This window comes from Osmia bicornis, chromosome 5, assembly GCF_907164935.1.
Source record: "Osmia bicornis bicornis chromosome 5, iOsmBic2.1, whole genome shotgun sequence".
Taxonomy (NCBI): Eukaryota; Metazoa; Arthropoda; class Insecta; order Hymenoptera; family Megachilidae; genus Osmia; species Osmia bicornis.
Genome location: NC_060220.1, coordinates 2,561,053 through 2,584,253, shown reverse-complemented (window position 1 = coordinate 2,584,253; position 23,201 = coordinate 2,561,053). Strand labels below are relative to the sequence as shown.

Below are 23,201 nucleotides of genomic sequence, written 5' to 3'. Positions count from 1 at the left end.
TAGGGTGGTAAACTTTCTGTTACGTGCTAACCATAACCTATAGTCGTTGCATCCCTAACAGCCCCTCTAAGCTGCTTTCAATTCAATGGCGTTTTCTTATTTCTTCGTTCCTTTGAATGCAATGTTCCATTTACACGTTCAGATTTTGCAATATCGATCCATTTGTTTCGATACATCGTCGAGTATAAATTTCGTACCTTATGCTGTTAGAAAAGTAATTGAACAGTACTCTTCAGCTATTTATACAAATAATTATAGTAGACTGAATAGTTGCTCGCCTAACGCGTCATCCAAGTCTCTTGCGGTTTAAACGGTGCGAACGGGTTAATGGGTGTTACCACAACGAGGATGCGCACAGTGTATCCAGTGGCAATACAAGAAATGTGGTTGCAATGACTCAAACGGCGGAAGGAAATGCAAAACGACAGGGTAATTCAAACGAGTTCCTCGAGAGCTTTCCTGGCGACCTTCTTCGGGAATCGATGCCGCCCCTGTTAGGAACAGCCGACCCAATTTCCCGGATACGAGAGCAACACGCGACAACAGTGCAAACGATGAAAACAAATTTGAAATTAAACATTTTTATATTTTATTGAATAATTCAGGGATTTTAGTATTGACAACTTTAATAACAAACTCGTTAGAATGAAAAAATTCTGTACAACATTGTAAATTATACTGACAGAACCGATAAAGTAACAACAACAATATGTCAGGAAATATGTGATGCATACATGAAGCATCGATCTCGAATGTGACATTCTAACTATACAGTTCTTTCCAGCTCTAGTTATTGAAATCATTTGCTACAACTTCTCTATCGTACTTTCTCAAATATTGAATTACTGGCGCCAAACACTAGTACCCCTCGGGACATTCAACGTGTCCAATCGAAAGAAGCATGAAACTGAAACCGAAGGTAGTGTTGTAAAGCGAAAGTATACACCGTGAATAGGTGTTTTTGCGAGCAAGAGGGCAGCTCACGTTCGCATCGATCAAGGGGGAAAAGTCGGGAATCGGATCAAGTCCATCGCTAGCAAGCAAAACGTTGCGACCGGCTGACCAACCACTGATACGCCTGCTTGCTTGCTTCCCTGCCTGCCACAAGCCAGGTCGTCTACGTTGGGTCAGGAGAGAGAGTCAGTCATAGCGACGCCGTGCTACCATTCGCGTCACTCATTGTTCGTAAACCTGACAAACAGCCTCCTCTCGAAGGTACGCGACCTAGGGGACACGGCCTACCTGAAACCTCCACGCTTTCTCCAGAATTCTGTTCTGTAGATCTTCAGTTTCCGTGGATGATACCCAAGGGTCTTCATTCGCACACCGATTTCATCGTCACGTGGCGACGGGTGGGTAAACGAACATCCTGCGTCTCATTATCATTAATACGAGTGTTGAATCGTTGCTTCGATGTTTCCGGATCCATATTGATCTTCGTAACGATCCTTGAACCATGTGGATTTTGTTGGGTGAGAACGGAGGTACCGTATCTTATTTTCTTCTTAAACGTTGCAATCTTTGTATCGTTCTTTTTTACTTGAAACTTTGAATCTTCTTCGCTAAGGATCTGATTCTGATCATAACGATTTTCGATATGCATTTTATTTCCAATTGTTTCTACTCATATTATACCAGTTGTTGGATAAATTTTCCTTATATCGTTTAAAGCGCGGTTTCAGAGTTTCAGTTTAGAAAATAAAAATGATTCAAGGTCTCGGCGACCTACTGTCCTAGTGGTGAGAAGTGTAGTAGGGCGCCCACCGGGCTACACGATATGCCTATCGTGTGCCTATCAGTGCTCGTGAAATCAGTCAAAAAGTTGGCGGCGTTCAAGGCCTCGGGTCGCGTATCGATCATCGAAGCTTCCTCGATCGAGAGCAAGTCCGCGTGCACCGAGGATAGAGCGTGTTGCGGTAGTCGTACGGGGTTGGAATCGAGGTTAGCGTGCCGTCGAATCTCTGGACCCTTTTCTTCGTTTTCTCGTATTGACCGGGTGAGCGCTCGCGGCGCGCTACGCGATCGCCATCTTTCGGGTGGTTGATTCACTCGACGGGAAAATAAGTTTGGGCGGGCGGGAGGTCCCGACGCGACGCGATCAGTGATCGACGATATCGAAGATTGCGTTTCCTTCGCGACCGAAGATCGCGAAGAGTGCAAGCAACAATTTCACGAGGGAGGAGAATGTCGAAACAATAGCGTCGCTATGATGCCTCGTTGCGTCCACGTTTCGATACGGAAGATTGGACGCAAGGGTGGACAATCACCTTGAATGTCGAAAGGTGTTGGGCGATTCCTTGTTGCACGCAAAGGGAAACGTACGTAAGGGTCAGCGGTGAATTCGTGCGGACGGGACTGGACGATCGCCAGCTCGATCAACACGGTACGTGCGAGCACGTGGACACAACCGCCTGGCTTCCTCCATTCATTAATCTCTCGTTGCGTTGTCTGCCAAAAACCAACGCTTTCAGTGTCGCTGTTTCTCATCTTTCACGATCAATGCTCGATCAAAGTTATCCCAAACTGTCCTCGCACCCTCTGTTGCGTTTGTTTTCCCTGTGCATCACAGTCGCGTGCGTTTTATGGTGGTGCCACCGCGCGACGCTCCCCCGAATCAAGTCTATTTTAGTCCGAGGGTGGAGGAGGGCGTGGATGGTGGTTAATTGGTTCGTCGTGTGACTGCGTGAGACTAGGTGCAAATGGATGTGTTGGAGCGTAACCTCTTCCCCTACCTTTAACGATTAAATATTTCACTGATCCCTCTGAGGAGGGAGGGCTGCGAAATTGACCTAATTGCCGTTTGGAATTTCTCTCGATCTTCTTTTCGCGAGCCCTTACAGCCGTGCTTGCGTTCGAAACGGTTCAAGGTCGCGGTCGATAGCACCTCACTCCTTGAATCGTGTGTTCGGCTGTTGGCGAACGGATGACTGGCTAATAGAGCCAGACTGGTAACGGTTCCGCCTGATATCCGCATTGGAATTGCAACGGCTTGGTGGCGAGATCGCTGGATCCCATGCGCGGCCGCTTCATCCATATCGTCTATCCGCGTCGCGCAATCTGATCGACATCGAGCTGCCCTTGTTCCGTTCGATCCTCTTTCTCTATCTATCGTTTTGGCCAATATCTGGCCTGACTAGACTCTGCTTCTTGCCTCGGTGCTGCCACCGAGCGGTACCTAACCAAATCAGCCCGTCACAGGGTGAGAGTTTCGTGGCGGTGGGCGAAGTGAGTCGGCGTGATCGCGGAACGGAAGGAACACCGTGTTTGGACATTGGCGTGGACGCTTTCGTACACGTTGTCACGGTACCCTACCGCCCGCTTGCTCGTCTATACTCTTCTCTACTCGTTTCCCTCCGTTCTCCAATTTCTTCCGTATTCTCTTGCTATCCGTTTCGACACGGATGATAGTTCGTGCACTCCTAGAAGCGGAGGGTTGCACGTGCGTGTGACGGTCGCGAAGTGACGAAGTGGCGAAGGTGCGCCGAAAGGTGGAGTAAGGTAACAGAGGGATAGGTGGTCGGCCGTGCATGAAGCCGAGAGGAGGAAAGAGGATCGGGTCGTGGCCCGAGCCACGAGCATTTTCCTCGTTCCGTGATCGCGTGTGCCGCGTCCGCAGGATATCGGACGGGACTTGGAACTGCAACCGGACAGGACAAGATAGGAGAGGGAAGGAAGATAGTTGGCCGAGTATCGAGACGGAAAGGGTTATAGCTTAAAGAGGAATTAAAGCTGCGAGTAAAAGGGAGATAAAAGAGTGATCGTGTTTGGGAGAGGAGAGAGGCAGGAGCCGTCACGGAGGCTGAGCGAGAGAGGTGGAGTGAACGGGCGACAATCGAGGATTTGAATGGGTGGGCCGGGAGCCGGTAGGGTTAGCAGGCACGAGCTGAACGCGGTGCCAAAGAGCCACGTCGGTCACGGGGATCGGACCCTCGTAATCGGCGAGCCAACAGCACCAACAGCACCAACGACACCGAATTGTCGTTGTCATTCGACTTCGGAACGCGCGATCTCGGTATCCGGCCTCGTCCCCGCCCAGCTACCACCTTCGCCGCCGCCTCTCGCTTCCTTGCACATCGTTGACAACAGCTGCCCTCTCATCGGCAACAACAACACCAACAACAACAACAATACCAACACTAGCGCGTCGCCAAACGCGTTGTCGAGCGGTACCAAGGCTGCCACCACCATGTCCTCGCCGCCTAAACATCGAAGGGGCTTCGACCCCAACGACGTGAACGCCAACGACTATCGCCGTTATCGTCGCGTTAAGACGAGACGGTGAGTTTCTCTGACTATCTCTAAGCTCTCTATTTTTTATTCTTATGTTTTTATTCTCCGTTTCAAACGGAATTTTATTCCTACGTGTTCACCTCTCGCCGTTTTCACCCGTTCGCCAGTACGCGGGGATGATTCGCGCGATTTGGCCAGGATGCATCGAATTTGACCTAGGCCTAATTTAACGAACAGCACGTTAGGGAACTGGCCAAGTCGCGTGACTCGCTTCACGGACATTTTACCCGCCTATACCTTGTTTTCATGTTCTGCCTCGTTACCCGGTGCTGCAACCCTCCAGTGTTCCTCTAGCGTCCGCGAGTAGGGTGGATTCTCCACTTTCGAGATCGAATTATCCGATCGGAATTCACCATTCTGTGCGTTGATACGCGATAACTGATTCCTTTGAATAATTTATGCCGCTCTACTCGCGTCCATTCTGCTCCTATTCAGCAAAGATTCGAGCGTGCTGCCCTCGAGAATCGTTAACGTACGTGGAAACATCGCTGTGCACATGTGCTCGATGCAGTAATTACGGTTCGAAGGAAACGCCGCGGGGAGACACATTGACGTGAACGGGTCACGTAGTTTCCCATGTGTTTCCGTCGTCAGGCGTTGTAAATTTACTATCGATTCGTAAACGAACGCTTTGTGATACCTCGAACCGTGTGTATTATGTCCGCCTGGTTGAAATTCGGTAAATAATAATGAGTCATTAACATTTTGACGAGATACTTTAGCTTCGTACATTAATGGAACCTTTCAAACGTAATCGTATCAATATGCTTTGATTATAATATAAAAGAATACATAAAATTACGAAACTTTCGAAATTCCATGAAACTCTCGGCCATCAAAGTGTTAACCCAGCTGTGATCAACAAGTTGGCAAAGTTTGTTCCATGAATACTGAACTCAAAGGTTAATATCGCTGATACAAACATTCATTGATCGATCGAAGCAAAGCCAAAAAGCCACGGTTAGATGATCATTCACAACGATCTCGAGGGCGTCCAATAAAAAGCACGATGATTTCCAAAGAAGCATGATCCGTACCATTAGCACAGTGCTGTCCGTGGGTGCTTTCACAAAGCCCACTAGATCCTTAAACGCTGCAAACACTACACGTGGGTCCATGGGTCAAGAAGTAAGTGGAATAGGTACACATTTGCTGCATATTCCACTAGGGATCCAAAGTGAATCGCGAATAGGGTGGGGGGACTTAAATGCACGATGGACCCATCGGGAATCTTATTCAAGATAGGCATGGGCAGCACTGTCCTCAGTCCCAACCTGTCCCAATCCAGAAGACGGCGTTCTGGCGAGCCTTTTTTCACGCGCAGCAGCTTCCACTGACAGCGAATGCACAATGTTCACAGAGGCTTTGTATGTTCCACACGTTGGGTGACCTTGGGCGCCGGACACAGACCTCCCCGACATCTCCCGACATATATCTGTCAGCACGAGGCATTAAAAAACACACACAAGCTTGCGATGTTCGATGTTGGACCGCTTCTTACTGGTTGTATCCCCGACACCAAAATGCGATGACGATCGAGCGAAACTAAATAAAAAACAATAAACGGAACCTCTTTACACGGGGTCCTTTCCAAAGTCAACGTCGACCCGTTGCTTTTCATCGAACCAATGATCGTATCTTCGGGCAAGCACAACGACCAATTGACAAATAAAAAAAGAATAAATAAGGAAAAAAAAAAACGTAATGAGTCTCATCGCTCATCCCGGTGCTTTCAATCGAAGCTTGGAATGCGATGCAATGGAATGGAATGAAATGGAATGAAGAGCCTTGCACCTTGGACGATAAAGCTTTCACGCACTACTCGATTATCGGCGTGAACCGAAGAAGAAACGTTACGTACTCTCTCTACCCCCTTAGCAGTTCGTCTTTTAATCCTATCCTGGTAAAATGATACCTGGAATGCTTTGTTCGATGTGTCGACCCGAAAGAAATTGCCTTCCGCTCGAGAATTGTGCGAGAGAAGGCAGGAAATCGGAATCGAAACGGACCCGGATTCGTCCTCCTCCATCTCTCCTTCTTACACCCCCGTGTGCTGAGAGAAATCGTTTCCCCCATAACGTTCCCATAGCGATATCGCGAATCACCATTGGAACTATAACGACACAGCCAGACGGCGAATAAATCGGTGAGATTTCAATTTCAGCTTTCCAATGACAGATCGAGGATATCTTGCTGGATTTGTTTCAGCGTTAAACCGTGCGCGAATTCCTGATCGAATAAACAATTGAAAAATCTGGTCTGTCATCGATTTTCTTTCTCATTTTTTTTTATTTTTTTTTTTATTTTTGTACGATGAATTCTATTTTACATTCCCGAGTGTCTATAGCAGGAGGTAAAGTGTTTAAATAAACAGTCGGAAAATTTTGTCCGTGAAAAAATTCCATGTAACGTTGTATCGTTGAAAATTTGAAAGAAATTCAAATTAAACGTTGCAATGGAAAAAGTACGAGTACCGTCAAGGTAGGTTTTTCTCTCAGTGCAATGTTTTACCCTGCGTGAAATTTTAAAACGAAAAAAATAAAGGGTAGGTATATATGTATTCGACAACACACCCTTTCCTTTTCGCGTTCGTTGCACCGAGACGGGTTTAATCGTTCGCCGCCACGAAACGTTGCATGAGTTGTTTTTATATATAAAATGTGCACGTGTGTTTCGACGTGGATGAATTTTGAGGGCTAACGAGTGTGAATTTACACGTGAAAAAATCGTCGAAAGAGTATGGAAACGTAACCGACGACAGAAGAGTGACAAACACTGCACACGAATTGTGAATTTTCCACGAATAGCGGATGGTTGTATTATTTTCCGTGGATTGGATAAAAGAAAAATAAGAATTTTACGAAATGTAATGCTCTTGTGTCTTTAATTAATCCAATTTTTTTTGGATAGCAAAGAGCTTTTCGTTTCAGGGCAGCATTAATTTTAGATTAAACTCAATTTCCATTTTTCTATCATATGTGGGGTATTTCGAAACCTGATAAATTTTTATCAACAATTACACTCGAAGAAAGAATCGTCCTACAGTCGAAGGAATATCAGGTTGAGAAAGCCTACAATTATTGATACGCGAAGCCGAATAACGTCGGTTCGTGAAAATATTTCTCGTAGCTCGATCGCGTAAATCGAAGAACCTTAGAGATCGGCTTAGGAGCTCTAGGCCGCATTTAACGACACTAAATCGACCGATACAGATCACCATTTATAAACTGTATCGATCAGTAAAGCTTACAATTGCATCGTTCCAGTGTACGTTCATTTTATTTATTTCTTAAACGATCTACAATCACGAAAAGCATTTGGAATCTTGTCAGAGATGATAGTGAAAAGGAAAACGTTTCTATTCATTCAGAAAAGAAATTGTTTCCTTTCGTGGAAATTGAATGGCATCTTTTGTGTAAGATACTTGGCTTTAGGGATATTCTTAACCTTTCTACACCGTTCAAATTTTTATTACACTCTTCTCATTCGGTTCACCTACATTACAAAAGCTAAAGCTAAAAATATTCTACTCGGTGAATGCATTCTTTGACGATCTTTAATAGAAGTCGAAAGTTTTATTAACGCGTCAATTGCTGTCAGGCAGTATCTGTGTTTCTATTATTGGGATTTGTAATTACCTGGTGATTGATGTTAATTTCGAGTCAAGGCGAGACATGAACGATAGCGAAACCCTAATTCAACGTTACCTAAGCATATTTCCCACAAGTCCATTTTTTAACGCGATCTTTCATTCAGCCTGTGGTATTTCTTCTCAGTTGTTACAAGCTTTCTGAAGCCTTTTAACCGTTTGTGTTGTAAACCATTGCCTTTCGAACAGTCGCGTCGTTGCTCATCGTTGGTCCCCTTTCTTTCATTCATTTTCACCGATGAAAGTGAAATTATGCTACACCAATACGAATTAGTATTTTTCTACAGAATTTCTGACATATTCGTGTTCATTCTTGGGTCTTAAATTCAACGTTATGTTCATTATTAAGAATACGAATAATTAATTTTTAAATTTCGGCTCTAAATTTTCTATTTTGTATAATTACTATTTTATGATATTTCAACTGTTGAATTTCGAGTGAAAATCTAAACTATTGTAAATTTTTCAATCGTGTGTGATATAATTTCCAACTAGCCACAAGTAGTATCGGTACGTTACTGAAATATACAAGCCAATACTATCTCCTCGACTCATTGCAGACACGATAGTTAGCGGTTTGTCGAATGCACGGCTTCAGTTCGCCGTTGCTGAAGATCTGTCACGGTTCGCGAATATCGGAGCTCGCAACCCTTGGAATTTTTTTCTTTTAAATACCCCCATTCATTGGGGGCATTTTCTTAGTCTTGAAAGAAATTTAGTTGTAACTATAGAAAACTCAGTTTTTTATAATAGAACATATTTGGTAAATCAGTGGTGCGATATCGTGGATTTCTATGTGAGACAGCTGAAGATGTGTTGGTAGTGTGATATGGGTCTCGGATCCCTGCTCGTCCATTCGGTGATTTTAATAATCGTCAGCAACCTGATTTTACGTTCCATCGGCATTTGTTACATCTGTTTGCCATATTCTCTGGTTCTGACGGTTTTCGTATCAAGCGCTCTCTATGTGTAAGTACCCCACGCTTCGTAGAATTTTTTAGGAAAATAAATTTTTGCTAGTTTCCCGTGTAACCATCGGATCCATTTTTTTTCATTTTTTTTTTTTTTTTAGTATTTCTCGACTCGTTTCGCGATTACTTTCGGCTGCTAAGAGCACTCATGCTGCACCTCTTGTGATCGTCGGGGGTTCGCGTGTACTCGAACGGATCGATGAAACATGCTAAGATCGACAGAAAATGTTGAGAAAATTTCAGATCGTCGAACAGAATGATGGTAGACTCTGTCGTTCAGATTCTATTTCAGAAAAATAGCAGACAAGTGTTAACTGCTTTTCGTTCGCAAGTATCGTTTCGTTGTGATTAGTAGTAGGATCGAGTTGCTGGCGATTAAAAATTGAGATGGCAAGTCGAGACGGGGTCCCGAGTGGCCGTCATCGAATTACGATACGCGGACAAATAAAGTCTGTTTCTCGAAATGAATCGTGCCGGGATAGGGATACCTCGTTACCCGTCTAGATTAACCCTTTGCGGTCTGACTGCTTTCGATTTCTGGAATCCCGTTACGACCGTGTCGAATGCTCATTTCCACCGTTAATTGGCTTTCCTGGCTGCTGTCTTCTTTCTTCTCGATGAAACTCGATAAAAACGAAACCAGGTTACCAGGATTTTTAACGCATTGACGGCCGTTGCCACGTTTTCTAGTCTACCACTATCCATTGCTATCGCTAAAGATCTAATTTTCTTCTACTAATGATTACTGACAGGTCATTGTGCGGGTTATTCCAAACTATCTTTGCTTTGAAATATACTTCCTTTGAAAGTCGACTCCTTTGACGAAAACTAATTAAAGAAGTCGTCTCCTATTTGCCTCCATGAAAGAAAGTAACTTCAAACGATATCGTAATTATAAGACCTTTGAGAAATTTTAATTTAAAAAGATCACATATTATGAAATCTGGGAAAGTCAAATTCTCATTTGTACAAGGATTAACGTCGGCATTAAAATAGAAAGTAGAACGAGCAAACGATAGATCCGACATTACGAACGATTCAGATCGCAAAGAGTTGATCAGCGAGGGTTAATTAATGCGATTACACGGATTAATTATTCATTCTCGTTGATTATGACAAAGAAGAGAGATGGTCGTTGAACGTCTAAGGATTCCTGTCTTAAATTTAGGGCCCGAAGCGAGATGCTGTTTGCGCGAAAATCATTAACGCGATGTCTTGGCAAACAGCACCTACTGGGATGAGTTTAATGTTCCGGAGAAGATGACGATGTGGATCGAGAGATTATTGTTCTCGTTGGTGATACTTCCGGGCGGAGGACAGGGTGACCACCGTAGTCAGTTGCCACGGCGCAAAAAGCGGTGACAGTAATTTAAAGCTGCACGCTTTCTGATTTTAATTATTATCCCCTACTCTCATCCCCTTATCGCTTGGTCGCCTCTGTTTCGTTTAAAGGGTGGTTTTTGTCTAGTGCTTGATGAAATTCAATAACAAAAATTATAATAATTCTTAATTCATATTTCAAACATTGTAATCATCAAAATCTGTCTCTGTTCAGAGGCTTATCTATTAATGATCGAGCTTTAGAAGTGTGTGCTATGTCTGTACAAGTAATTAGGTGGCAATCATAAGTAGATTTTGAGTTCGGTAACTGCATTGATTATAAGTAGCTCTTGACTTCCGTAACCAGCTACGGTGTAAGTGATTTCAATTAGAAACTTCATTACTAGGTGGCTGTAGCTAAAATGAAACATTTCACCCGAGTAATAATATGTGCCAAGTAATTAATTGGCCGTCTTGCAGTAGATATTGTATCCTTTCAATAAGAGGAATAAAGTATCGATCAATTTTTTTCTATTGTACAGAGTGATTCAAAGTTGAAACAGAGCATCCCCCTACTTATCTTAAGAAGTTTGATGTTATAACTTTGAAACACCCTATCTATCTTTTACTGTATTATTATGTTAATAAATAAGGGCTGAAGGTAGAAATAAAAAAACCAAAATTTCAGTAGCTTATAGCGAAAGCGTGACACGTTGGTTTCCTTGGAAACTTCTCGAGTTTGTTACCGGGTTGGTACGACAGGTACCTATGCACGTTACGAAAGCTCTCTGGAACTCACCATCAAAAGCTTGTACGAAGTTTGCAGGCGGGTCGTTCGTTTAGTTTCAAGAGCTTTCCACCAGATGGCGTTCTGGACATTTTCCACACTCGTTTTCAACCCCTATATCAAACCTGATTTTCTTTTAGTTAACGCGTTGGCTATTAGAGCAATGTTAACCGTTTATAACATGAATTGATTTACGATATCATGGTTACAATTGGTACTCGGGATTCTGCCCTTTGAGCAACGGTAGCTACCCGTTACTCAGGAAGTACCCAGTTGAACAGGCCTGATATACACAGAAGGAACGTCGTTAATCATCGAGTATGGGGAAGGTACGGTGAACGAGCATCGAGATCACTCGATTAGGTCAAACGATATTGCGGTCAGTTGCGTTGGGAATTACGAGACACGCGTTCAGTCTAGGGTCGATCGCGAGGATCTGGAGTTGCGGTCGGCTCGAAAATTGCCGCTCCTGTTCGTCTAGTCAGGGTGATCGAAACGATTTCGTACCTGTCGATTAGTCGGCTATCGATCATTCCGTTGAGGTAGAGATGAGAGGGCTGTTAGCGTTAAACCGTGCTATCCACCGAGGCCAGCGTGTACAGGGCTCTGATTACTCAGGATTCTGAATTAGGTCTGGGTCAGTGCAGATAAAAGATTTTCACGCGTCCTAGATTCCTGTTGGTTCGATGCTGTTATCATCAATATCGGAGATTTCGATACGCGACCGAATGGAATTCGATAAATATTCCCATTTCTTTTTTCGTTCGATTGTCCGCATATGAGGCTCAGCGAATGATATGCGTGTTGATTTTTTAAAGGGTGAAATGATTGCTTTTCGTTTAACTGTTTTTAATACCTGCTGCACCGATTGTATAAGGTATTAGAGTCAGAAGTTGAAGCTATTATACATTATCGGTCGATTAAACGATAAATGGGAGACAAGGGTTTACACGGGCACAAAACATGTTTTAATCGATCACGGAAAACAGTATTCATCGGGAGTTTCACGATGAAATATAATAGTTTGGATGAAAGTTGACCAAGGCTCGTTTCACGCTAGGTCAATCTCGACGTCTGACTAATCACGCGCTCTACTACTTGCACGCTCGCGTTACGCCAACGATCGGGCGAAGGTTAAAGCGAAAGGAAATGTAATTCGAGGTTTCTGTAGTTGTTCGAAACGGTGCATTATCACCGGAACGATTCTTCAAGCAGTTCGCTGTTGAGGTGAATAATGTTCGTTCGAGAAAAATTGCTTCCTTTCCTATCGAACCATCGCATCTCGAAATTTGCACGAACCATTCTCATTGAACCTTTCTGTGGAAGAAGTAATATCAAATATGTATAGTAAACGAATCTACAAACCATTTGTTAACAGGTTGAATGACTTTTACTATTTTTATTAATACGTTGAACCAACTTCCCCTGTTCGATATATGATATCCTTAATAATTCATCCTCAGTGATACCAGGTTTGGTTGTTTCTACAACCCCAGTGAATGTACCAATTCACTTCCGCTTTCGAATACAATTGGCACGAGAATCATAACAAACGAATGCTTTCCAAACTGTTGGAATGCTAAACATACCATTTTCGATAGCCAAACTCCGTTAGTAGCGAAATTTTATATCGATTTCCCTTTTTCTCTTCAACGATCGATGTTACTTTCAATTTTCTTAGAGAGTGTATTCTACCTTATCAAAGGAGTATCCATTTTGGACCAATCCCGTACCGTCCATTCATTCTCTATCCCCTCTTTCTAACTAGCGAAGTCATCACCGACCCTCCCCAATCTCAATTCTACCCCCCAGAATAGCCATATCCGTAAGAAGCAAATAAAAGGCTCGCGACAGGACACGCGGAAATCCTGGAGGGTGGTTGAAAAGTGTTCGAGGATAATACTCGAGTCGCCGGTGTGGCTAGATATCGACTTCGGAAACCGACGCACGAGCAGCAGCAGCAGCAGTAGCAGCAGCAGCAGCATCGTGCCGATGGCGGGGATGGTCGGCGGTAGTAGAGGATGGGGTTTGGGTGGGCAATTCCACCCTTCCGTTCATAGCGTACGTCCACAGGCGCAGGTATAGCCGCGCACAAACCCGTTTGCTGGTATACAAACGCGAACAGAGCCGTTCTCGACACGGAACCACGAATGAGAGGGACTACGAGCATGCTGTGCCGTGGACTTGGCGAACAAGGCACACGCGTTGCCCGCCCAACTAAACCCCACCCTCGCCCCTATTCGCGGCTGCTGACCGAGCGAGACGAGGCTATCGCCTCGACGAAGACGAGACACGAAAACTAGGAATGCATCGGGTAGGGATAAAGGGTGGTAGTCAGAGAGAAGGAGAGAGAGAGAGATTTCGCGACGACGGTGGCGCCATCGAGCGACGCCACGGTGGTTGCAAGTACCGAGCCTGGCACCTCCAGCGCGTCCTTTGCCGCTCTGACCAACCTAACTACTGAATTCGTCTCTCTGTCTGTCCGTGCCAGTAAACGCACAAACACCTCGACGTTTTCACTCGACGGAACCGCGGGACTGTGTCTCGTACGCCAGCCTCTCGTTACCGCGTAAACACCCGCGCGGTCGTTTTTCAACGAAACCGCAGCCCTTATTTTTTTTTACCTCCTTCTTCTTCTTCTTCTTCTACTTCATTACTGTCCTACCCTCTATCGTTTCTTGCGTTTCCTTCCGTATTTTTTCTCTCTCTTTCTGTGTGTTACCCTCTCCACCTACGCGATCACCCTCTCCACGCCTCTTATCCCTTCCCCTGGAAAACGTTGTTCCGTCCTTTTCTCGTAGCCACAGGAGTCGCGCGACACGCACATCCGACCCCGACGATTCAGAAATCCACGAAACGCGGGCAAACGTGATCGTTCCGAGGCGTGACAAGACGAGACGAGACGGGATGAGATTTCGAAAGGCCACTACCACCACCACCACCACCACCGGTGGCTCGCGATCGAATTAACCCCTGTGTCTGTGCGCGACAGTGTTGGTGTCACGGTGCTCGTTATGCTCTCCGTCTCTTTCTCCGTACCGTGTCCACGTTTCCTCTCTCCCTCCCCTCTTTCTTCCCGATCCTCTTTGACGGCGTTCTAACCTCTCTTGTACACGAAAGGATTCGTCAGGATCTCGTGGCAGCCGCGGCGTCGGCTGCGGCGACGGCGACGGCGACGGCGGCGGCAAAGTGGACCCGTCTGACGTTCGCGGGCCAGAAATTAAGGCGGTTCACGCGTGTCAGTGTTACGTTACGCAGTGACTCAGGGAAAGGGAGTGGGAGAGACAGAGAGAGAGAGTGAGAGAGAGAAAGAGAGAGAGGAAAGGCAGGGATTCCCCGTGAATGCTGTCGGGGTGCAACCGCGTGGTAGAGTGGCAATTTATTTTTCCCGTTCGCGTGTGTTCGTTAACCTGCGCGAAATCGAGGACGAGGACCGAGCAAAATTCTCTCGTGTCCTAGCCTGCTATTAAATGAAATGATTGCGTGACCGTGTAGTTTATCGGAGTTTCGCAGCACCCTTCCCTCCTCGTCCATAGGCCATCCTTCCTGTTACACGGTAGCTAACCTCGCACTCCCTCGCACCACTGTGTCTAGCAACGTTGAATCCTTGGCTCGTCCTTGAGGGAATGCCGCGGTCGAAATTCCTCGAACGTCCTTGGCGAAGGTGGACTCGTCTGACGCGATGAAAGTAACGGGACTGGCCGATGTCGCGGTTCGATATCCGTTCAAATTCTTTCTCTCATCTTCTCTCTGTCGGTCGACCGATCGATCGCTATACACTCGGAGAAGTCTGGTTGAAAATTCGAGCAACGTGCCCGCGACCAAGTGCGTGGACACCAAGAGCAGTAGTGGCGCGCGACACGCGGCCTCGAAACGATCCGCTCTCTCGCGGTGAACTCGCGCCGCTGGTACAGAGTTAGTCGGTCGAGCGATCAGCTGACGGCCGAGCGTGGCTCGATACCAACCGTACCGAACCAAACCGACTACTATCGCTTTTCATCCCTACGATTTTCAACAAACTTTTCACCACTTTTCACCATTTCTCATCATTTCTTACTACCTTGTCCACCTTGTACATCCACGCCCTTCTTTCCTTCTTAACCTACCCTTAAGTTTCTTTAACGAGCACACGAAACGGTTTCTCGAGGTAAGAGTGCGAGTATGTATCCGGACAAATCGTGTGGACTCGTCTGAACTCTGCTTTCATGCGTTCTCGAACAAGGTGGACCTGGTGAACCGAAAGAGTGACAGATAGAGAAGTGTGCGGTGTGACAGTGGTTGAAGAATATTCGTAAGTGGCACACACATAACACACACACCACCGGCTGTCCTAGGACGTACGCGGGACACACGGGGGTTCGTGGTAGTAAACGCAACATGCGGGAAGGTACAATAGTGCGAGCCGCCACGGCGATCTGCTGGGCCATCGCCAGTTAGCCACTGTACTTTTCTCTTTTCTCTATCTATCTACTACTACTACTACTACTACTACTACTACTACTACTACTACTATTACTATTACTACCTCTTCTTTTGCCGCTACGCGGCCATTAATTATTTACACACCGTTCACTATATACACACTATATACAGACGAGTACACATGGATCGTTCCGTGTCAAGTTGAGCTATTGGTTCTTTGTGACGCGAGTGCGACGAGGTATCGGTCGAGATACTTTTACGTAAGAGTTCTTTTAGTTCCCTCTTTTCAGCCTTTATGACCATCGCTACAAAGTCATTTTGACCCATAACTAATACGCGATTAATACGTTAATTTCACCATTGAATTGTGCATAAAATTGAAACTGCATCTTTACGTGTACATATTACATTTAATGGTAATCGGATTTCGGAACAATTGAAGGTGATTACTATTGTAGTTTAATACTATTCCAGTCTTTCACCCTTCACTCGATACAATGCTCCAACATTTTTGACTTTAAGAGTTTCCTTCCGCTTCTCCACTCATCGGAGCTTCTATTGTTCCACTTGGTCGTATTTCTTCCGTTATCGGTGTTTTCACGGCCGGATCAACACGTTGAAAATAACAATCGCGTCGGATGTACAGTTAACGCGTTGATTGTCTCAAGGAGTTGCCGGTAATTGCCACTATAAATTCAATTTAATTTAAAGAAATGAAAATTTTTATTATGTAATAGCGTTACACGAATCGTTCTGAAAACTGGCACGTTAGAGTAGTTAATATCGTGGAGAATCCGTATCAATCCGTGTGTCTTGCCAGACACGGCTGTATCTACTGCGGCCAGGCTGTAAACGCTGTAAAGTGTAAAGTTACGCGCGTAGAATACGAAACGGCCAAGCGTAGAACATTAAGTTCTAAATCCGTTTGAAATTCATACGCATTACCAGTCAAGGGAATTTTATAGCCGGAAAATTTGTGTTTCATTTTAAGTAAGCCTCCCATAAAGAAAAAAGTTGATCGCCGGAATTCTCTCGCGCTCGGCTCTAGTTCTCGAGAAAAATGGTAAAACTTTGCCGGTGTATTTGTGTCCGTGTACGGTCGATCTTGTTGGCGGGAGAAGTTTGTTGGCAAAATTCCTGGACGATTTCCTCGTTGCCCGTCGAGAACCACGGCTTTCAAGGTTGATTTGTCACGAAACGATCGACACGATCCATGCCACATGTAATTATTACTCTTCGTAGAATCTCCTTTTACTTCCACTTCTTTCCGTTTCGATTTCTACACACACTCTCTTTCTCTTCGCCATTATCTTAGATTATAAATATACGTATGTTAGATTGCTGCACAACTGCTGTCTTTCAATTTGAAAATAATTGTATACAGTAAAAGACAAGCGGATGGTACTTGTGCAACATTCTAATATGCAGGATGTCCTATCAATCTGACGTCAGTAATTTCTTCTTAGACGAAGGTGAAGAGAGACAGGAAAATTAATTTTATTTGCTTTCAATAAAAAGTTCAGCGGTGTCAAGAAATTTTCAGCGAAACGCTTGGAAGGGTAAAAGACATTAAGTAAAACGAATATTCTAATGTAACAATGGCAATAAAATAAACACTTTCGATTCGAATAGGACATCCTGTATATCCATACACCTTTAGCTAGTATTTAAAGATTTTTCTCTCCTTACTTGTCTATATTTCTCTCCTTTATCTCTCTGTGCCCTGCTTAAACTATACAACGATTCGAAACATTGAACCGGTGTCTCACGGTTTCAAACTCGAATCAATAATTTAAGTGACAATAGTGGTATAAAACTTGGAGTAAACCTTGTTCCTCGAAAGCAACGTTATGTGCAGAGTATCCCAGACGACAAGGTTGAGCTATAGCTCTAAACTGCTAGGTGATACAAAAGATTTCATTAGGCAAAATTAAATCACGTCGAATGGAACGTCTGTATCTCCTTGCGATGCTCCATTGGTCGCCATTTAATTTACTCTAATGAAACTTTTTTTTTTCTATCTTCTATTGGATTAGAACTATAGATTGACCTGGTTACATGAAACATCCTCTGTACACGTTCGACATCGGATACGTGAATTTTTCATTCGTACGCGAAGAAACATCGAAGAAAGAAAGAAAGAAAGAAAGAAAGAGATACTTTAAGCAGGGTCAGCCTATCTTTCCTTTTTTCTTCTCTTTCTCCGTCCGTCTGTTTGTCTCTAGTTACCACTCTATAGCTATGTTCTGTCACCGCATGCGAAACTAGAGGACTCACCGCTCCGGACTGCCCCCTCTGCGAAAAAGCGACAAAGAGGCCGCCTCCATGCAACATGCAGATGATCCTGGTTGCTGGCGGGTGAGTCCACCATAGTCTCCCAACGAAACACGCAATCTCACGCACAATCAACTTTACGTGTCTCCCTTTTGTTGCCTTACTAATTACTCTTGTCTTCTTCCTGTTTTTCTGTTGTCTTGTTCGTTGTAATATCTGTTGCCAGCGCTCTTCGTTGCGTCGCCGATTCACGCTGGTTCGCCGAAATGCCAGGCTTTTCTCTGTGTTCGCCACCTGTATATCTGTCTGTTTGTCTGTCTGTCTATCTGTCTTGTACTGTTTGTTTCATGTCTCTGTTTATTATCTATACCCCATGCAAGGGTTGACGATGAAACGAAACACGAAAGTACGCGAATACAGCGTCTGCGATAGGTCACTATGAAAGTTATGAGAATTCATCGTCGAACGACGAAATAGTCTATTTAGCAAGAGTTAATTATATATTGAGTATTTTTAACCGAGAGAAACGCGACACGATAGTAAAGTGCAGTAGTATCGCAAGCGATAAGTCAGACAATCGCCCTTATTCGTATATTTGTTTGGTGTGTAGCGTTAAAATGAAAACACGTCGAGGATTATGAAAAGAGTGATATATTTAATTTCATCGATACAACGTACAGTACTTTGGAATGAGAGAAATGTGATATAACAGCAAGGTACAGTAGTATTGTAAGTAAAAAGTCAGACAATCGTATAGTGTTCTTATGTGTATCTTTGTTTGGTGTTATTTTATCTGTTGATCCAATTGTGTATGTTGTGAAGTAGTAGACGATAAAGTAAAAGACGCGTTGTTATAAAATTTTCGTTAAAATTTGTTCGATTTCTGCTCGCAAATGATTATTTTTCGAGCTTCGAAGAGGGAAACGAAGATGATCAGTTTTCTTTTGCTTGAAATCGATGCTTGTTGGTGGAAAGAGGTCTGTAGATTACGTAATGCTGGGGGAACATGAATTTCGCCATAGAAGAACGACTCCCTGTCGTTGGCGATTGCTCGAAATTTAGGGTTAAGTCGCGTTTGCGCGATTCTCCGCCCTATTAAGGTTGCGTAACGTCTGGGGAAATTGTTTCCCACGACGGTGTCCCTTAACTTTGTCCATTTGAATTTCAAATGCACTAGCGTACAAGCAAACAACTTTGGCACTGAGAACGTTTACGCGATTTCAGTTTCCTTCAATCTTTCCTACGCTATTAGCCAATATTACGGTATCCATTACTTTCATAAATACATATGAAACTCATCAATTTCTTATTCAAGAAGGTTCTAACTAATTCGGAGAATACGAGAGAACTCTTAGAGTTTAAAAAATAATTGAACTGCTTACTTGATAATCAAAAGAATTGTAACAAAAGATAACAAAGCGTGAACCATCAGCATTCGATACAAATTTGATACGGTTTCGCGCGCGATTTCAATGTTTCACGCGACGATTCTCTTTTCCTTTGTGACAGAAAGTGACGCTCGTCACGAGGCCAATGTAACGAACCAGCCTGCGAACGATCGTTTGATCCTTTTGTTGCTCAACCATCCACCGTGAAACTCCACATTTTTTTCCACGGGGGAGCATTGATCGTCGTTGCTCGAAATATTTCTATTGTTTTCGACGATACGCCCGAGAAGGCACCGTTTGATTTCCACCGACAAATATTGTAGGAATCTGTCAAAAGTAGAGATTGGCACGGTAGAAATAGAAGGTATCTGGCTATCTTTTATCTACCTCGTTTCGTCGCGACACTTATCAAGACGTTCATCAGACAATCGATATTGAAGATAATCCCATCTCGTACATTAATCAGCTCGTCTAATCATCCGAAGGAATTGTCTAATTTAATGAATTCATGGTCGGCGGTTAGTTAATTCCTCAGCAGTGTCGATATCGAGCGGTCACGTGCTACTCGCAAAGCAGAGTTTCAGTCTAAAAGGGTGGAAAATAGGCTGGAAAGGCGGGTGTATAATTCGCGGCGGGTAATTTAGAGGCGGAACGCGTTAGCGTGGCGAGATCGCGTGACAAACGTGTCTAATGGGAATTCATAGAATTATTCGTGGATGGCGAACGGCTTAGTACACTCATCCAATGTTAGCTTGAAGCAAGTTGCAATTAGGGGAGGATGGGGGGGGGGTTAGGTGTATCGTGAGGGGCGTTGAAGAAAATGATAGAGTTGCTTCGTCAGTCTTGTCTCCTCCTTCCTCTACCCTAAAAAAATTATCTCTTACCGAGGAAGAAAAAATCTACATTTTATTTATTTTTACCCTTTATTAATTGTACAATAGAAAAACATTTTTGACTAACGATGAGTGTAAATAGGAACGTATTAATGTGTGTTGGCTCATCTGTGTGCTGGTATCGCGAAATTTCGTGCCGTTAATAAATCAGCCGGAATATCTTGGCATATTTTGCCGCCTACCAGGCCGTGTAATTTGCTGGGGCATAAAAGATGGTTGCACAATTGCTGCTCCGTGAGCTTGGTAATTGTGTGTATTTTTTGTTCTTTTTTTGGCACTTTTATACGCCGATGTCCCAGAACCTGTAATACGAGGTTATACAACCTTGTTATTACTAGATAGTGGAAAAAAAGAAACAACAAATATTTGTCAAGTATCAAGCTGTACGATTTTATTCCACCAAATAATGATTAAGAGTTAATAACCGATGAGAAAAACGGAATGTTGCTTTCGTCGGGATTAAAAGGTGTTATTCCTTCGCGAACCACCCACGTCGATCACGTGCAGCTGCATTTGTTTTTTTTTTTCATTTCATACGCCTATAACTGTACTTAAACCAGGCAGTTGTACACTCCTCAATTTCCGTTTAGTAATTTGTTTACACGACACGTGTGCTGATTTTAGCGCACGGTTTCCTCGAAGCTTTCAATAGCTTTTATGAATTTTCTTTAAGCGAACAAAACAACGTGTCTTTAACAGTTTCTGTTAGTTCTCAGTACGATACGCGTGTAGACGATATTTTTTACGATATTTCTGGTCAAGATGAGCTAATTGAAAATTCAAGACGCGAAATCAGGCCGGTGTAATTGCAAAATCTCGAATAGAGGGATGCGGTGGTTCGTGGAAAGGAGAGGGTAGGGTCTGTGCGTGGAAAGTGGTCGATCCTCGAGCCGGTTCGTCGAGAGACTCGAGAGCGACGAGAGGCACGGATCGATCGTTTCCAACGATCGACCAAACCACCGTGACCGGGCTTTCTGGCAGCTGTTAACTTCTATTTCACGAGCCCTTCTCTTCTCTTATTTTCCTCCTCACTTTAAACGTTTTAGGCACTGTTTGCTCTAAAACCAGCCAATTATCAGCGTATTTACGCGTGACTTCAAATTTTTCATTATTTCCGTGATATTCGACGAATTTTACATCTCTGACGACATCTTGACGAACGCTCGTTCACGCGTGAATCACGGCCACTTGAATCCCGACCAGTTTCATTACAGTCGGCCGCGAAAAGTTATAATTATCCTTAAAACCGTGGAGCCCAGGCCGTGCATTATTACGTTAATTGGAATTACTCGAGGCCAGGCCGGAAACGAGTTTCCTCGTGTTCCCGTGAAACTTTTAACAAGTGACTATTCAAAATTGCCCGACTTCTCGGTTGCCTTTTATTTTTTTCCTTCTCTAAAGCAGATGACGTTGAATGAAAATCGTAATCAACGCTCGATCGAATGCTTAATTGCTGAACCATCGAGTTTAAAATTGTATTAAGTTGTCGCGTATCAAATGGCTGATTTCGAAGCAGAAATTCGGACATGACAAATCAATTTAAAGATTGAAATATGATAAAAATGAATATGCCACTTGGGCCAGTGACATGTGGAAATTAAATTCGTTTCATTGAAACCACCATCATGGTAATCAATTCGCATGGTGTTGGAAGACTATGGAAAGGATGCGTTATGCAAGTGTATTACGTAATCGAGGTTCGGCTCGCGAGCAAAGTTGACCCGTTTTTACGTAAGGCCACTAGTTTTCGACGCTTCTAGCTTAAAATTATTCAAATTTCCTTTATCCCTGTCTTATTAACAGAGAGAAAATGAGATACTGTTGAATTTTGCGACGAGTTGACAAGAATCATACGGGATATGTTCGTAATCTTCCGTTTCGTGTGTCCTACTGCAAGCTCGTCATTGTTTTGAAAGCTCCCGGCGAAAGTACTTTCCTCCTTCGCTCTCGATTGTCCTCGCGGAGCGCCACTCGGAGACAATGGTCCCTTCCGGTTAGTCTAACAGCAGGTTAAGCGAGGGTCGGGGATGCTTGAAACGTGCCTCACCTGTTCTACTGTTTTCTTCAACGATGAATTGTACCGTTGCGTTAATTGTCACTATTAAATTTGCGATGTTCAAATAAGATAATTATTGAAAAAGGGGTGAATGATTGTTAAGAGTAAAAATAGAGAATATTTCGTGACCATTTCGTTAGTCACCGGTAAAGTATTAAATTGATGAACGAATCAATTACGCGTAGCGTTAGTGATAATATTTTCGTTGTCATCGGGATCCGGACTGCGTGCCATTTCTGGCCAGAGAAAGAAATTGGAACGTACAGTTCGTGTCGTCAAGAATTATTGATCAAAAAAGACTGGAGATATTATTTTCTTTGATATTGAAATTTATTCAGTTAATCATTTGATTATTTTACGTTTGAGTCGTCGAACGGTGGCAGGCATGGTACTAAATATCAATTGTTAACAAGTATTATCTATCTAGTAACTGTAGATGTCTTTCTTCCTGCCAGTTCATATGTTCCAAATGGTCGCTGACGCTTTCATAAAAATGGCCAGCTCGATGGAAGTTCAAGATCTCTCTTATCCAGCTGAAAAGTAGAGAAACGGTTGAAACTTTCCCAATTTCTCCGCTGTTTACGCTGATTTACGCTAGATCTTCTCGAGGTTAACTTTTCCGCTTTTACTTACATCTTCCTCCGATTCCAAGGTCGTAGACTAACTGAAAATCTTCTGAGGAAAAAAAAATAAAACGAAAATCTTTCATTCAGAATTGAGCTAAAAAGAAAGATTAACCTTTTTGCTTTATCAAGAAAGGATCTATTTTCTCTTTCTTCACGGTTCGTTTGAAAGATTCCTCCGTTCTTTGGCAAACAAAGCGAAAGAGAATTCAGCGAATCTGTAGCCGTTTATGGACGATTGAACGAAACGAAATTCGAAGGTTGCAGCAATCTGTCGGAAATGGTAAGACTTTCTTCCTCGGAGAAACTAATAGTCACTGCGTTTCTGTGCTAGAACAACGGTCGCGAAAGATATATTCCGTGCTGAATTCGCAGAATTTTTCTTATAGTATTAATGGCCGTCCCGTCGTTTTCATTCTCGTTACTTTAGATTTCGTGAACTTTCTTATAGAATTTAGTCGGTACTGCTGCCGTGGCATCGTGTGCACCCAACTGTGAGTTATTTTTACGTCGATTCTCGGTTTACCG

At 43.8% G+C, this 23,201-nt stretch overlaps 1 protein-coding gene across 11 annotated transcripts in view; it reads left to right on the top strand.

Moving 5' to 3' along the window:
* LOC114876538 (potassium voltage-gated channel protein Shaker) overlaps positions 1 to 23,201 on the top strand; it is a 119,843-nt gene that overhangs the window by 37,449 nt on the left and 59,193 nt on the right. For 3 of the 11 annotated variants that reach the window (XR_003789405.2, XR_006829376.1, XM_029188106.2), the window contains exon 1: positions 3,276 to 4,278. The exons of 2 other annotated variants lie outside the window; for them this stretch is intronic. Coding sequence is in view for 6 of the 9 variants with exons in the window: in XM_029188106.2 (XP_029043939.1) it covers positions 3,845 to 4,278 (434 nt within the window). In the remaining 3 variants the exon portion in view is untranslated. Of the gene's footprint in view, positions 1 to 3,269; positions 4,279 to 8,443; positions 8,909 to 17,695; positions 17,798 to 23,201 lie in introns of those variants that run through there. 6 more of the 11 variants (XM_029188108.2, XM_029188109.2, XR_003789406.2 and 3 more) reach the window with 5 other exon arrangements.